Source organism: Agelaius phoeniceus, chromosome 3 (genome assembly GCF_051311805.1).
Source record: "Agelaius phoeniceus isolate bAgePho1 chromosome 3, bAgePho1.hap1, whole genome shotgun sequence".
Lineage (NCBI taxonomy): Eukaryota > Metazoa > Chordata > Aves > Passeriformes > Icteridae > Agelaius > Agelaius phoeniceus.
Window position 1 is genome coordinate 102,788,028 of NC_135267.1, and position 16,245 is coordinate 102,804,272.

Genomic DNA, 16,245 nt, shown 5'->3' on the forward strand with positions numbered 1-16,245 from the left:
GAAATAATTTTCCCAGCTTTTAACTTAAACTGATTTCTAAAATGTCATCAGTTACATTATTTAAGCAGATGAGAAATTTACCTGAGGTTTTCAAAGCTGACTAGAAAGAAGTATTCCTAGTACTCCTGTACTGCGTAGCACGACAGATAGCAAAATTTCTACAAATTCACTTTCATATTTATATTCCACTTCTATTTTTTCCCTGAATTTTCATTTACTTCTCTACAGGATGAAGTGTTCTGCACTTCAAGACCTGGCTTTCTTTTTTTGCCTCTGTTGGATTTTCTCTCTTCTTTCTACATTCACCACTGCAAGCTCCCTTAGAAATGTGGGGGCACCCTTTTTCTGCATTCTGCACCCTTGTTCACTGCTTCAGGGTCCATGGTGAGCATCTTTGCATGTGAATCACCCTTTTGTTACTAATACTATCGTTGCTGTACTTTCACAGAGTCATGAATAGCTCAGAGACTCTATTTATTCCTAAAATACAATCTGCAAACATGATTTCCCTTCTCCCCTTTGCACCACACACTACTTCCTTCATTCCTGTTAGGACCCAACACATACACATGATGTTTCACCTCCCATTTTTGTTCACTTTGCTCTTTCTTGAAACTGCAGAGATTTACAGACTGTGGATGTGTATTTTCTCCACTCTCACCAGCAGTTTTTTTTTGTTTCTCACAGCTTGTGTTAATTTTTCCTTTCCACAGTTCCATTTTGTCTATTGTGCACTCTTCAGGCTTTGAAAATGGTTGGCTACAGCATGTCAAGATTTGATCTGATACCATGTCCTGAAAGGTTGCTCATTTATAATCTTTCATTAAGAGGCACTGTCTGGTCATGTCTGATGTGTGTGCATCTGCAATTCCAGTGCCAGGAGCCCAGCTGGAGCAGGGCTAGGAGGTATTTTTACCTTTGCAGCAATACCGTGAGAGCACTTGCACCCTGACACAGATGCCTGTGTTGCACTACAGACAGAGGCTGTTCTCCTATCATCTTCTCTATGACCACAGAAGTACATTCAGGATCAAATCTTCATCCCTCAGTCATGAGGACAAAGTCCTCAAGTCACCTTGAAATACCTGCACTGACAACAGGCTGATACAAACACCTGACATCTGAGCTGTGTAGGAGAACAAAGGAATGTAGGTTAACTTCCTGACACAATTGCCATTTGGGCACAATTCCCATCATGGCACAGATCTCACAAGCATCTTACCCCCAAAATTTGCAGTGTGCTAAGCATAAAACATGAACACCTTCCTCTTTGCAACCTTTTCAGCTAATATGACATTCATCCTGGGAATCACTGTCATAGAAATAGGGAGAACAGGCAATCGTCAACATCTCCTAAGCCCAGAGTCCCAAAGCAGCAATCCTGCCCATGACTGAATAGGAAATTAAGTGAAGCCCTCCATGAGCTGGGGTAGGGAAAAATACTGGAAATGCCAGTTTCAGATACAGTTGCTAAATGAACAACAGCTGCATGAACAGAAGAACCTTTTTAATTACACCCAAATAATGGGATGAGTTTTAGTTTTCACACATTAAAGACTTCCTCTTTGAGTTTCAAATTATTTAAAAATGTAGCATGGTACTCCTCAGAGTGGTGTCAAATTCAGATGTGCTTCACAGCTCTGCAGACTATCCAAGCAGTAACAGATTGCATCCTCCTAAAAGCAGCACGGGCCAAGTGAAGACCTGTCACCACAGTGGGCAGCAGACTGACCTTCAAAGACTACTGACAGACAGAAAAGCTCTCTCATCTCCAAAAAAAGAAAAACAAGCCACCAAAAAACTTTAAAACATAAACACGACCACCCAAAAAAATCTATAGCTGTAAACAAATTGAGGAGTAGGTCTGAAGCTCTCAATTCTCAATGGTGTTTTTGGATATGTTATGTTGTACCACATTTTGTCACTTCTTTTGATTTTTGATGGATGCATTCAGGCAATTGTGACAAGCACAGGACTGGCCAATCCCTATATTAACATCTCCAGCTGCCTGTGTGAGCAGGTGAGTTTTGAAGAATGTTAAATTGTGCATAAAAGAAGCACATACACTTCCTACTACACTTGTTTTTATTACCAGAAAGACCACAATGCCAAGATTGCCCTGCCTATCATCTGAAATACAAAACTTGCTGAGCTCCTCCCCAGAAAAGACACAGCTTTTGCTCCTGATACCACACTTCATTACAGGGTAATTGATAAGTCACACAGCAGACAACAGAAGAGCCCTCTTAATGCTAAGTCACAAGGGACATATAAGAGGGAACACTATTTTGTAAGCTAAGAAACACCTCATAAAGGGCCTCACAGCTCTCACTCATCACTGAGCAGTGAGAGAACTAAAGGACAGTAAAGGGCTTATGGTGAGAAGATCCAAGTTACTCAGTGCAGACTCCATGTGGAATCAGACATCTTTCTCTTAAGTGACCTGAAAGTCAACCACATTAAGGGACTTCTTGTGTGTTTGATTTTTAATTTTTTTTTTTAATCAGAAAAAATCTACTAAATTTTTCTCCCACTCCCACCAAGTACATTTGCTTTTAGAAGTACTGACTATTATTTCATCCTTATGCCTTCATCTCTTTCCCTCTTTGGAAAATGTGTAAGCACTGCACTCTATAACACAAAAAAATATCTATTTCACTTTGGCTTCTTCCCACACTTTTTATTTTAGCTATTAAGAAAGACTTGGTGAAAGTCAGCTGGTCTTTGCTGTTCAAGTGCCTAAAAGCTCATTTAACTTGTAAAATCTGAAAAGTCCCTTAAATTAGTTGCCTCTTCTAAGCTTCTCTTCCTCTGAAGGCATTTTTAGATTAGTTTACCCATTAAAAAGAACCAAAAATATGTAATTAAAGAATCAATGGCATTTGTGTTAAAAGGATTACATTTTTTCTTTAAAAGAAAAGGCCATCAGTTAGGGAACTGTAAATATTTGAAAAGTATTCACTAATGTGCAGGAAAGTATGAAGACAGGATGGAGTAACAGAGTATCTCTTTTCTCTTATTTATTAAACACTTCAGTCCTGTGCTGTTTATCATCTTACATAAGCAGACTACTCCTTCCCAGCTGTTTGAGCAGAAAATCAGAAACTCTTTGATAAAACTGTAGGTGAAATCAAGTTTCAGAGTATTCTAAGATGGAAAAATACAATCTGCAAAAATACACACATCAAACTATTGAACAAAATCAACTACAGGATCGTTCTCTTTTACAAGGTTAATGAATCAGTTTTATAAATGCCTTCTTTGCAGATGGAAACATAACTTCATAAAGAAACATACAGCAGAATGCATGACAGAACTCAGGACTGGAAAAGCACATCACATAAATGCTTCAAAATTTTGTTCATTGCTGTTCTTCAACAATTTTGAAATAGTAAAATCTCTTTTTCTTCAATCTTCCCTTCCCAAAAATATAATTATTTTTGCTAAGTGCCTGTATGAGTGAAAGAACAGCACAACTAAAAGTAAAAGCAACCCCTGAGACTATTCCCAGATCACAAAAAGTCCTGGGGCTCAATAAATCACAATAATTTAGTTTTGTTGGCAAACAAAAACTTAATCTGATACTATGATTAGAAGATATTCCTACCTCAGGATCATCATCATCAAAATCATGGTAAGTGGAATGATCAGGATTATTCATTTTATCCAAAAGTTCAATGGCAAGACTTCGATTTAATGGCTGGGTAACAAAGGGATGCTGAAAGACAGAGGGTAACACAGAGATTAAAATTCCAGCCACTCACACTAAGCATATTTTAATTTTATAACTTTAGAAAAGACTCCTCATACATAAATTTATACCTGTAGCAACTTTTCAGCTGTAGGTCTTTTTTTAGGATTTTTTGTAAGTGCCATTTTCACAAAATGATGGAAACTATTGGACCTGCAAAACAAAGTGCTAAACATTAAAATCAATTTCCAAGTACAGTACATTCACTATCTACTGAAACAAAAAAGCACTTACCATTTCATTTTGTCCTTTAATTTAGGAGGTTGGAAGTTGCTTTTTGTCATTAGAAAAAGTGCTCTGAAAAAAAAGAACAACACCATTTCTGTGGGTATGCTGCAATACATGAGATAAATTATTAAACACTTTATTTAATAGGCAAGAAGAAGCCACATCAGTTTAAGAGACTCAACCAGGACTTTATACATTTATGCACCAGAAGGAGTTGTTACAATTTCTGTCCAATTTCTGTTCACTCAGAACACTCACAGCCCAGTGCCCTTGCAGTACACCCAAAACCCACGAGCACACACAGCCATTTCTTCAAATGGATTATTTAATTAGCTGCATTTACCCACCAAGCTCTAACCCTTTACTAACCTCATTGGATGTAGGTCAAACATTGGAGGCTGAAGTTCAGCAAGCTCTATTGCAGTTATTCCAACTGCCCACAGATCACAGAGTTGGTTATAGCCACCTTTCCTTTCTACTGCAGCAACTTCTGGTGCCATCCTGAACAGTAAGAGACATTTTTAGGTAAACTTCTCAGCACAAATCAAACATTCTTTGTACACATAGTATTCTCTTCCTTAAAGCTCTCAATTGATAAGGTCACAGTATATTATAGATATACACACACAAGTGAGTGTGTAAAAAATTATGCAATATACACCTGAAGTTTCCCTCAGTCATCTTCTGATAACTAACAGACAGTTTCTACAATGGTCATTCAGCAGGAAGTGGATGAAATCAATCTGTCTCAGACTAAATACTACTCAAAAACCAAAGACCCTGAAGTATAATTATTCAACTACAATAAAATCCACATAATACCCAAATTTATATATTGCCCAGAAAGTGATCCATTGACTTTGAAGAAAAGAATTCTAACAAGAGAAAAAGCAATAAAATGTCAGCTTTCTTGTACCCTGAAAGCATGAGACTCATTGTCACCTCGGTATACAGCACTCCCTGTTTGTAAAGTCTGTCTCACTCATGTCAGGTGACCTCTTTATGTCAACAAAGTGGTTTCACATTCTTAGGTGGCAAAAATGAACAAACATAACTGTCACATAAATACCTAAAGGAAATTATTCACTTGGAATTGTCACATGTTTTTAATGGCCAAAGTGAAGTATGAATTTGATTGTTCTATGTAGCCCTACAAGGTGGCCAGCATGTAAGTATTTCTTAGCTTTAAGCTTTATCACTCCTGATCACCTGCAAAGTAGCACTAAATAACTCATAAATGTAATACAGATGTAACAGTCACTTAGAGAGTGCTCCAGGAGATCATCAAGCAGCATCTCAACTGATGCACTATTCAAATACAGATATCCTGTGGTCACAGCACTGAGCCTGCCAGAGCTCAAAAAGTGTTTGGACAATGCTCTCCCACACATGGTGTGACACTTGGGGTTGTCCTGTGCAGGGCTAAGAGCTGGACTCAATGGCCCTTGTGGGCCCTTTCCACTCCTTATCTGTAGATCTGAAAACATCAGCAGGTTTGGTGGTAGAACTTACTTCATGTTTGTAAAACTAAACTATATTTAGAAACATTTCTTCCAGAGTTCATTAAAATCCCCATCACTCTAAATCAAAAATGAGGGAGTTACCACAGGAGAGGGGGAACATGAGTTAAACATTTAAATGGAAGGGGGGTTACTAGCACTGCAGTTCACCTGCCCTGAGACACATGTAGATCTAATGACCACTAAAACCTTCACATGGCCTGTTTCAACTAAATTTTCTTCTCTGCAATCTCAAAAATTTTGCTTCCTTGATTCTGCTCTCAAATCTCTCAGAAGCTTTGCAAAGAACAACTGATGCTTTTCATCAGCATTTAACCTATGTAATACTTTCAAAGTTATTATTTAAGGTCATTTGAGAAGCCTGGCAGGATTTGAAAGTTACAGGACTTTCAAGCATTGAGGTCACCCAGACTTCTTGGGAGAGAGACACAAACCAATCACATATTCATGACTGATGGGTGTTTGTGCTATTCTGAAAGGGAAGTGAAGCCTTGGTGTGAAGAAAAATGCTAAAAATACTGTGCTTGGCTATTTCAAGTCAATACTTGAACATAGGGTTTTTCATTATATATATTTTTATCTTGCACCTACTATGCTGTCAGACTACAGAATTTTAGTATTTGTCTGTGAAACATATCACAAAAGTGCTGATTTACAGAAGAGAATGTCTCACATACTTCAAGGTGAAAGGGGACAACCACTTTCAGCAGGAAAAGGATTAAATGAAAGGCAGAACTCCAGATAAGAAAAATTACACACACTAGTTTAATGGGGAAGAATAGAGATGCAGCATAGGTAGAGCTGTATCACAGAATTCAATCAGTTTAGGTAAAAAAGGGAGAAAATGGCTTAGAGAAACAGTTCACAAGTGGCAAAAGTCTGTGCATCTGTGAGGACAAAGGAAACTCGTCAAGTAGAAAAGCTGTATCTAGGCTGGAAGGGAAATAACAAAAAATACCAAAATGAAAAATCAGGGAATAAAAAATACTTAAGATTAAAAGCAAGATTAAACTTGCTTTAAGTTAAAAGCAAGCAAAATTGCTGTTAGTTTTTAGGTTTTACTAAATGAAGATAAATTAGTCAACAGTGATATGGCACTACAGAGTCTTTCAAGTTTTCAGAGCATTAAAGCCTCTTCCCTGACACTCAGCTAATTCAGGGTTTGGAATAAGTAACACAGATATGATCACCAGAAAGTCTGACACAGCCTTTAGAGGTTAGTCTACCTAGGAATGACAGAGCATGCCTTTATCACAATTTTTCAACAGTATTATATATGTTACCATTATATTAATGGTCAAGTAAAAACAGTTACCAATATGGGGTGCCAATGAAGGATTTCCTTTTGGCAATTGTAGCTGTTATCTGTGCAGATACTCCAAAATCAGCTATTAAAAAAAGAAAGCAAAAACAAAATGACAGTTAACAAGTGATATGAAGTAATTAATTGTTAATGAACACAAGTTTAGTTTCCCCACTGTTAAGAGGTCCTTAAATATACTGGAAATATTTAACAAAAAACAAAAAACAGAAGCAAATAATAGAAACTTGGTCTGTCTCAGATACCATTGGTCAGCTCCCCTCAGTCACTTGCCAGACATGCACACCAATGTCCCTTATAGACACAAGGAAGAGCAGGCTGGCACAGAACATAACAGGTACATGAAGGGCTTCATAAGACAGAGCACCTCATTTTGTGTTATCAAAGAGATTTTTTCAGATAAGCTTTTAAGGTACATTTCACATTTAAGGACTCTGGATGGAAGATTTTAGTAAAAAATTTATAAACCCCTGTGATTTAACTTTTTTTTTCCTTTACAATATCAGGTCTTTTACCTCACTGTTCCAAAATTACTCCAACTAATCCTCAGATACTAACTCAATGGTTTAGTTAGATACCACCAGCAAGATAAAAAGAATTCTGATATTCAGTAACCCCTTACATGAACCATCACCTCATTAAACAAAACAGAGCATGCTGCTCCTTAGAGCACATAAAAAGATTAATTTTTAAGCATTAAGATATATTAACTCACCTAATTTTACATGTCCATTATCCGTTAAAAGAATGTTTGCTCCCTTTAAAAAAAGAAAAGTTTACTTGAATTAAAACATGCCAATTCCTCCAATCCAACATTAAAAAAATAAATGTGTGGGATTTTATAGCAAATTAGGGGCCAAACACAAAGCAAGGATTGCGTTCAATAAATCTGCAGCCTTATCAAGGAAATGTTTGTGAAATTAGCAAGTGCCATTCTGTTATTAAAAAATCTCCTTGGATATACAGTGTTTTTCATTAATTTTTAGTTAAGCCTATAGTACTACAGAGTTTGCATTGCACACAAACCTCTCAATAAACAGTATTTGCCTGTGCTGATTATTTCTTACTTTTTTCTATTTACAATGACTCAAAGGAAACAGGAACTCAAAAGGTCAAAGTGGAAACAATTTTATTTTCTTTTCATAAGTAGGAGCTCATTTTCTCTTGTTTGAGAGCCATGCTTATAATTACAGCCTTAAGGACCTGCCTCAATAATCAAGCATTTAGCAAAGCTACTTCCGTCCTTATGCAACAGAGATTCTGTTCCTGCTGGACTTGGAGAGGTCATTTTTGTGTGGCTGTGTGTTCCACTCACTTCAGCTCAACAACCAAAATTAACCCAAAGCAGAGGTTTGTATTACAAAATTACAAGGTAAAAGGACTGAGAAAAACCTGATTTGAAGACTGAAACCAGGTACAGGTTGAGCTGAGTGAAGATTAGAGCTGGCTAAACACAGTTCCAAACATCGGCACTGCACTCCCATCAGGTAGATGGAAAGGCAGCAGAGATGAACCTCCAAAGATCTGTGTTTTTACAGATTATGGCTTTTCCCAGAGCAGGAAAAGTCAGGCCTGCAGCTAACTTGGCCCACACTGCACAAGCACAGTTAATGAGCTTGGCAAACAGTGTAACAGCCCTGCTTACATGCTCTTGACCTTGTTCACCTTTCAAGCTAACAGGACAGGTACTCTAAACATGGAACTTAGTTACTGGGGGAAGCAAACACAGTTCAGCAGTCAGGCAATCTGCAGATGAAGACAGCACTTTCCCATGCTCATGAGAACAGATTAAAAAAAAAATCTTCACAATGCAAGCACTGTAAGCATTTATTAGCACAGTTCTGCTTAGAAAGAGTACCTATGGACTATATCCTTACAAGCATTCTATGAAGTATAGTGGAAAACATTTAATTTTGGTGCCTGAAGTAATCTTTCATTCAGAAATTACTTTTGTGATTGCTCAAAACCCAAATTACTTTTGTGATTGCTCAAAACCCACATATTCTTCTGCAGCCATTGAGAACAACTTGGAATCAGGCTGCATGAAGGCAACTACAGTTAAAGCTGCTGGGGAAAAAAAAGAAACCAAAACCAGCCAAAAAACCAGCACACAACAACACAAAAGAATATGATGATTTACTGTCAGATTTCCAGGAGGAAGCCTGCCAGGTTTGGAAGGGCTTTGGAAAGACTAGGTAGTAAAACTTCAGGAACAAAAAGTCAACAGGAAGCACCAGAAGGAAACTATAACAGAGTATAAGAGTCTGAACAAGCCACTTTTGATGTAGCTTTGCTGAGATGGAGATTTAAGTAAGTCAGTACTAATAGCCTGATTTGCAGCACCCTCTCTATTTTTAGCATGCGAGGGAGGGGACAGAAGTAGTCTCCAAGAACTGCACAGAACAGCAGCCTCTGCCCTGCAATCTGCTCACCACGATGCAAGAAGCCAAAGCAAGAGCTCTGCTCACTAGCTAGTTCAAAAAGAAGGATATATGGAGATCCCTGGAAAAGCTGTGGGAAGAGCAAACTTTTCTTTTGCACAGAGGGCACACCCTGACAGCCATCTGAATACCTACTGCTCTGGACACCAGCTCGTGGCTAAATTCCAAAGCACTAGTCCACATAAACAGTTTGTGTGGTTCCAAGGAAAAGAAAAAACTATTTCCTTGCATATATTTTAAAGAAAGATTTTTTTTTTTGCCTTGGGCAGAAACTTTTATTTTATTCTAATAGATTAAAAATCCCTACATATTCAGAAATGTACTGAAAACTGATACAGAACAGTAAAGACCACTGGAGGTGATGTAACCTATTTTTAAAGCACCAAAGAAACCTTCAGTTTTTACTCACCTTTATATCTCTGTGCATTTTTCCTTTACTGTGAAGGTAATATAGTCCCTGCATAAAATATTTAAATAGTAATTTAGTACAACATTTTTCATTTGACATACATTTCTTATTTAATTACCACATATATTTAGGATCCAATTTAATCATCTAAATGACTCACTGACTGAAGAACATTTTTATATTTCAGTGTAATTTGCTGTAAATTTGCAGATTCAATAGATGTAGCAGCATATCTAATATCTTTATATAAAGCAGCATACCTAAGCATCTTTGTATAAAGATATTTAGACATTCCTCTAAAACACAGGATAGATGGAAGTAATACCAGTCACCACACCTACTGGAAGAAGAATATTCCCCAAACAAGTTTTTCTCTGGACATGGTAACTGTCACCTTTTTAGACCAAAGTAATTACTGGCAAATGGCCTAGGAGTCTTCTACTCAGCAGTCAGATCACTGGAGCACTAGTAAAGCTACTCCTGTATCATTACATCTTTCAATCAAGCCTAGAAGTGCTGGCAGTGCTTTGGGTCTAACACCAGGCTTCAACTCTATTTCATGGATTTTTGCAAAAGTATTTGGCCACCTGGGTCTTGTACCAAAACATTTTAAGACTCAACACAAGTTAGGAACTAAGTTTAAATTCTGGAAGAACTCTGTAGAACCAAATCCCTGCATGGCAAATCAGAGACTGTGTCATTTTGGACATTCTGGGCTTATCTCTAAAATTCTCTTCCAGATGTAAAATCACACATAAATCTTCCTTGCTCTGTGACAATGAACCTTCACAAGGCTCCATGTTCATGGGAAATATACATGTAAAGATTCATATTTTTTGGCCAGTTCATGCAAGACATCAGAGAGTTGACTGCAAAATTTAAAGTGTAAATAATCACAGCATCTACCAGACCACTGCAACAACTGGCATTAGGGAGAGTAGTCCCATGTACACTCCTTAAATCTCTGGATGCTACTGGCATACAAAGGCCATTAATTCACACACTTTTAGTACTGCCCTGGAAAGAATGTGAAGTCACCATTTTCAAAACTGAATGTCAGAGTTTTATTACTTTAAAAGTCATATTTAAAAGATCTATCTTTTCAGAATCAAATCTCACAGATTCCAGCAAAATGGACAGCAGGTATATTTTGAAAATGGAGGATTCAATGGGCTTCTAAATATGGAAACTGAATGTTAACATCAGCATCCAAGTGAGACTCTGGATTCATGGACACTGGTAGCAAAATTAATGTTGGACAAATTACTTCTGTGGATGGACAACAGCCTATATTCTCAGACTTCTTACTTGAGAAAATGGTGTTCCATTATAAGCTGCAACAAGTTATCTGAAACTATATGCATTATATTTGGTCAGAGTATTATAAACACGTATTTACAGACAATTTAAAATATAGAAAAATGGGTCAATGAATAACATTTAGAAAACACAATATAGTAAGCTTTTTTTCTCACATACAATTTATACATATTAACCAAGATATCTTCCCATACAAATAAATGGCTTCATAAATTCCTTTCCAGACTACTTACTCCTCCATATCTAAGAAGATTATGGAATTGATTGATGGACTATCTGGTGGGTAATGAATTGCTACATGATTGTATCCAGAGAGCAGTGGTAAACAAGCTCAATGTCCACAGTGACAAGTGGTGTCCCTCAGGGTCCCACACTAGACTTTTCAGTATCTCCACTGTTGATACAGACAGTGGGATCAAGGGCATCCTCAGCCAATGTGCAGAGGTCTCATAAGAAAGATGGGGAGAAACTTTTAGCAGCGCCTTTTGTGACAGGACAAGGTGTAATGGTTTTCAAGTAAAGGAGGGTAGATTCAGATTACATAAAAGGAAGAATTCTTTTATTGTGATGCTGATGAACTATGGGAGAGGTTGCAGAGAGAGGTGGTGGATGCCCCATCTCTGGAAACATTCAGGGTCAGGTTGGACAGGGCTCTGAGCAATGTCATCTAGTGAAAGATGTCCCTGCTCATTGCAGGGGGGTCTTTAAAGGCCCCTTCTAATGCAAACCATTCTACAAGTGTCTAAGAACAAAAGGGTTTAAAGACTCAAACCCCTTAACGCTCCCAGATGTCACATAAGCCTGATCTGTAAGTAAAAACTAAGCGCCACATCCTGCAAGTCAGAAGGCAGCAGTGTCTGGCATAGCACAGGGAGATGCTAAGTGACAACCAAGGGAGATGGCTTGGAACAGAGCCATCTTCAAAGAGTGAGAGGCAGCAGATTTCAGCTGATGGCATTCAACAGGTTTGCCCTCACTACAATTCAAGAACTGCTCTCTCAGAGGGAAGTAAGACATCCATCAGAAAAGCAGTCTCTGGTTAAGTTTTACTGCTGTATTGAACCTGTAACTTAGGAAAGAAAAATGAAAGCTAGCAAACCCACAAGGAGAGGCTAATGGCTTCAATATCTCAAGCACACAGGCATTTTTTTTCCTATTGGCACAGATCAATTATTAGATATGCAAAATGGAGTGTTTTAATTTTCCTTCAAACATGCAGTAACTAATTTATACCATAAATACAGATTAAGAAAACACACTGCTTCCCCCCTTAAAAAAAAAAATTAACAGCAGAAAGATGACAAGAGCTTTCTTCAAGTGATCCAGGGTAATTGAGGTTATGCAATTATATAAATTTCTAGGCTTTAATATGGGACCTCCTCAAAAGTCCGAGAAAAGCGCTGTGTCATCCAGTTACCGGATTTCCATGGCATCACATGTTATTTGTAGCTTTTATTCTTAACTTTTAATACTTTTACATTAAAAGACAACCACAAGAACCTGAGGAGACACTACCTGTAGTGTTTCTCTGCTAACATAAGCAATCTGTTGCTCTGATAGTGGTCCAGTCACTGAAATAGAAGGGAAAAAGAAAAAAAAAATCTCAAAATTGGGTAAGATACTGCCCATTCCAAATCCATACCTCAATTACTTTCATTCAAACTGACAGGACCTTACACTACTAGTCTCTAAGTTAATGTGCTTAGTCTTTATCCCAGACTGAGCACCCTAAAGATCATAGCATTTTTTAAAGTCAAAAATGTTCAGTATGGTTAGAATGGAAACTACTAATTCTTCTGTATTTAAATCTCACAGTACTTAGGAAAAAGAAGCACAAGTAATGATTTAAGCCTAACTCTTTCCCCTGAACAAACCCATTGTGTTCTTCTATAGAGGGCTGGACTTTCAACTCAGTGACTCAGAGCTGCAGCCAACTCTGTTCAGTCCCCTTTGAGCCCTGGGCAGTTCTTTGTACCATTTGTGACCTGATCTCTCCTTCCATCCTTCCCACTGCCAGAGAAACTGTTCCCTCCAGCTTCTCAGCCTTTCTCTGAAATCAGCTGGCAGCACTGCTGCTCCTGGGCCTGCCACACCAAGCACCTTCTCAAACTCCCCCTGTAAACAGGTTCAGCAGTTTCCCAAGGGAAGGAGAAATCTTTCTCTCCCTCAAGGGTCCAGCTTCACTTACATCTCTTAGAGGAAGACAATTAAATTCTGAACAAATACGCAAACAAAACAGCGAGTGGCAAGCAAGGAATTGTCTGTGACTCGTTCCAGTCACTGGACTTTGATCCTGAAATTAAAGGGGTTTAAGACCAGGAAATGCAGTCCTGACTGTAAGCTCTTCAGGTTTTGCACAAAAAACAAAGAGAAGGTGGATGGAGTTTCTCAAAGGACACTGAAGGAGTAGAAAGTTAAGAACAAATCTAGATTAAAGAATCTAAATGCTTAGCTTCTACAATGCTGGTATCATGCAACATATCTTCAAAGTAAGTCTACACCCAACTTCTCTTTTCTGAAAGAAAAGCTCCAAACCCACACAAAACTATATATACTGGCACCCACAGTAGACGGATATAGGCATCTATTTTTGTTTTGAGAAATTTCATTCTGATTAACTTAAATGACTCAAGGTTACAGAGGCCTATAGTTCAACTGGAATAGGACTCTCTGAAACATAATAAAGAGCAGAAAAGAACCTTCCAGTCTAACTACCAGCAGAGAAGCCAAAAATCAGCTGCAACGGGAAGCCACTCCTGTAGACATCTGCTCAGGCATTTATGTGGCATGAGCTCATTTCCTACTCTACAGGTGTCCCACAAAACAAAGCCTATTAAACACGATGCTTTTCTCAAAATTAGCAAAGAGTTAAAGGATCACCAAGGCCACACTGAAACAACTATGACAGGAACAAGGCAGGAACTTGTGAATTGGTGCTTCTTTTAATTGCACCCAAGGTAAACGTAAAAAGCTGTTTATGCACAAGAGACCCTCACACGTAAAATCTTCACAGGTTAGAATATAAATAGACTTCCTCAATAAAAAAACATCACCTGAGAACCCCAAAGCCATTACTCACTTAGAGCATACTCCTTTCCTACAAAGGTCTTAATTCCAGGGCAATAAAGTCCTTCAAAACTGATTTTGTCTCTTGAAAAATAGCAAGCAGTTGATTGATCCTGTCTTTATCCAACAGATTCACAGACAGCCCTTGTTTCTTTGACTGCTCACTGAAGCCAACCCTAAAGCAAATATAGAGACCACCTTTGCTTTTCACATGTCACACATCCAGCTTAAAAAAACCCTGAAAAAATTTAGAAATATCCTCATGGAATACAATACTGGTATGAAAACATCCAAACAGTTTACAAAGGACAAGAGCATCCAAGCTAATCAATCCACATACCTAGGTTTCTGTAGGAAGTGGTATAGATTATATTAAAATAAAGGTCAAAAGCTCAGAAACAAAATGGCTATGAAGCAAGACAGCACAGATCAAGACATCAATTTTTTCTTTTTACAATGTAAGATTGTCAAATATTTTACAAATATTGCCAAAAATTTTACAGCCTTTGAAAAGCAGTGATGGGCATATGAGGCCCTGAAGGATGGAAATAATTTCTGCAGCACACCCCCCCACCCTGCCCCACTAATGTTATTTACAAAACCCAAACCAATTAAGTAAAAGATAAGCTAAAATTAACCTTCAATGAATTATTATGGACACTAAAATTCCTCCTCTAATTCCAAAACACTGCAATCATTTCAGTTTTTGAAAATAAGCTGTACTTAGATTTTAAGGAATAAAGTCTTAACATACCATGATAAATATCCTGTAGAGAGCCACCTCCACAGAACTCCATGCAGATCCATAGCTTGTCTCGTCTAAAGAGTGAATAAAACCATTCATTAGCTGTCAGATTTGCAGAGGACTTGTAAAAGATAAGTCAGAGGACTCAAACACTATAAAGCACAACACAACATGCTCTATATTATGGAAAGTACAAGTCAAATAATGAGTATAATTTAGTCCTTATGTGACACTTCACTGTCTTAACAGTAACGAATGAAAAAGTCAAAAATATTCTACTTTAATGAAAAAAGAAAAACAGCATTAGTGAAACATTCACACTGATTTTTGTTGAAATACATTTTTCTGAGAGTAGAGACAAAACAGATGTGGGTTCTTATTTCTTCCTTATTTTCACTTCTCCACTTTTTTCATAGCATAGGAGTTAACACAAACAAGAAAAAAAATACAAAACAAAAAGCCCCAGGAGTCTCTCAACTAAATTTCTTTCACAGCAAATTAAATGAAACTGTAGTGCTTTAGTCAAAGCTAGGCAGAGCACAGCCCTGGCTGTGGGTAAGTACCTGCTCAGATAAAGTCTTTTCCTTCAAAAAAACCTATGGATATTTTTGGTGGCAGGGTCAGAAGGTAAGTTATTTAGCTCTTCTTCCCTCACTAAGGGAATCAATTCAGTGTGATTCACTGTACCTCCACAAAAGGTGCTTTCCAAGAATAGATAACAGGCTGAAGGATTTAAAAGTATCTTCTATCATGGCCATTAAGTATTTTCACTCAGTAATTTTCATTGCTAAGATGTGGCCACAAAAAGGCACTGTGCAGAGCAAAAAATCTGGGACTTGCCTAGTCATTCCTGGCCATCAAAGTGCTCAGGTGGAAAAAAAAAATCCCATACAACCACCTTAGAGCAGACAGTAACACAGGAGAACCAAAAGAAAGACTGATGGTTGTTCTGCAGCTCCCTGATGACCTGGTCTTGCACTCCTAAGGCTCTGTTAGAACAGCTGAGACATTTGTGTCAGGGTTTTTGCAAGGCAATGGTGGAAGTGCTGATCTTATCTCCTGAGCTGCAAACTGCAAGTGCTCTCACCAGCAGGTGACAGCTAGAATAGCTGCTGCTCCAAGAAGAACTCTGTCTTTCTTGGATGTCCTCCCCTTTTATGTCCAGGGTGCACATGGTCCTCACAGCTACATTCCCAGCTGCTTCCTCTAGGGGTGAGAAAGGTATTGTCCAAGCATTACAGGAGTTTTAAGCAGCAGAATTCTCTGGCTGTTAACTCTATACGTTTTAAGGGCTCAATTAATGCCTTGCTTGAAATAATATTAAAACTTTCCACTGAAATAGCTGACCAAAGCCAGACACAGAAGTACTGTGACAACCCGTGCAAGAAAGCTGAGTAAGAAAGAACCACTGAAGAGGCATTTCCAAGTCCCTTCTTTGTTCCCC

General features: G+C 38.0%; 1 protein-coding gene across 3 annotated transcripts in view; it reads right to left on the bottom strand.

Moving 5' to 3' along the window:
- Positions 1-16,245, bottom strand: part of MAP4K3 (mitogen-activated protein kinase kinase kinase kinase 3) — a 65,480-nt gene that overhangs the window by 37,587 nt on the left and 11,648 nt on the right. For all 3 annotated transcript variants that reach the window (XM_054628636.2, XM_054628632.2, XM_054628631.2), the window contains exons 4-12: positions 14,811-14,875; positions 12,506-12,561; positions 9,671-9,718; positions 7,536-7,578; positions 6,815-6,887; positions 4,349-4,480; positions 3,986-4,048; positions 3,823-3,904; positions 3,608-3,718 (exon numbers count right to left, since the gene is read on the bottom strand). In XM_054628636.2, the coding sequence (XP_054484611.1) occupies positions 3,608-3,718; positions 3,823-3,904; positions 3,986-4,048; positions 4,349-4,480; positions 6,815-6,887; positions 7,536-7,578; positions 9,671-9,718; positions 12,506-12,561; positions 14,811-14,875 (673 nt within the window). The remainder of the gene's footprint in view (positions 1-3,607; positions 3,719-3,822; positions 3,905-3,985; positions 4,049-4,348; positions 4,481-6,814; positions 6,888-7,535; positions 7,579-9,670; positions 9,719-12,505; positions 12,562-14,810; positions 14,876-16,245) is intronic.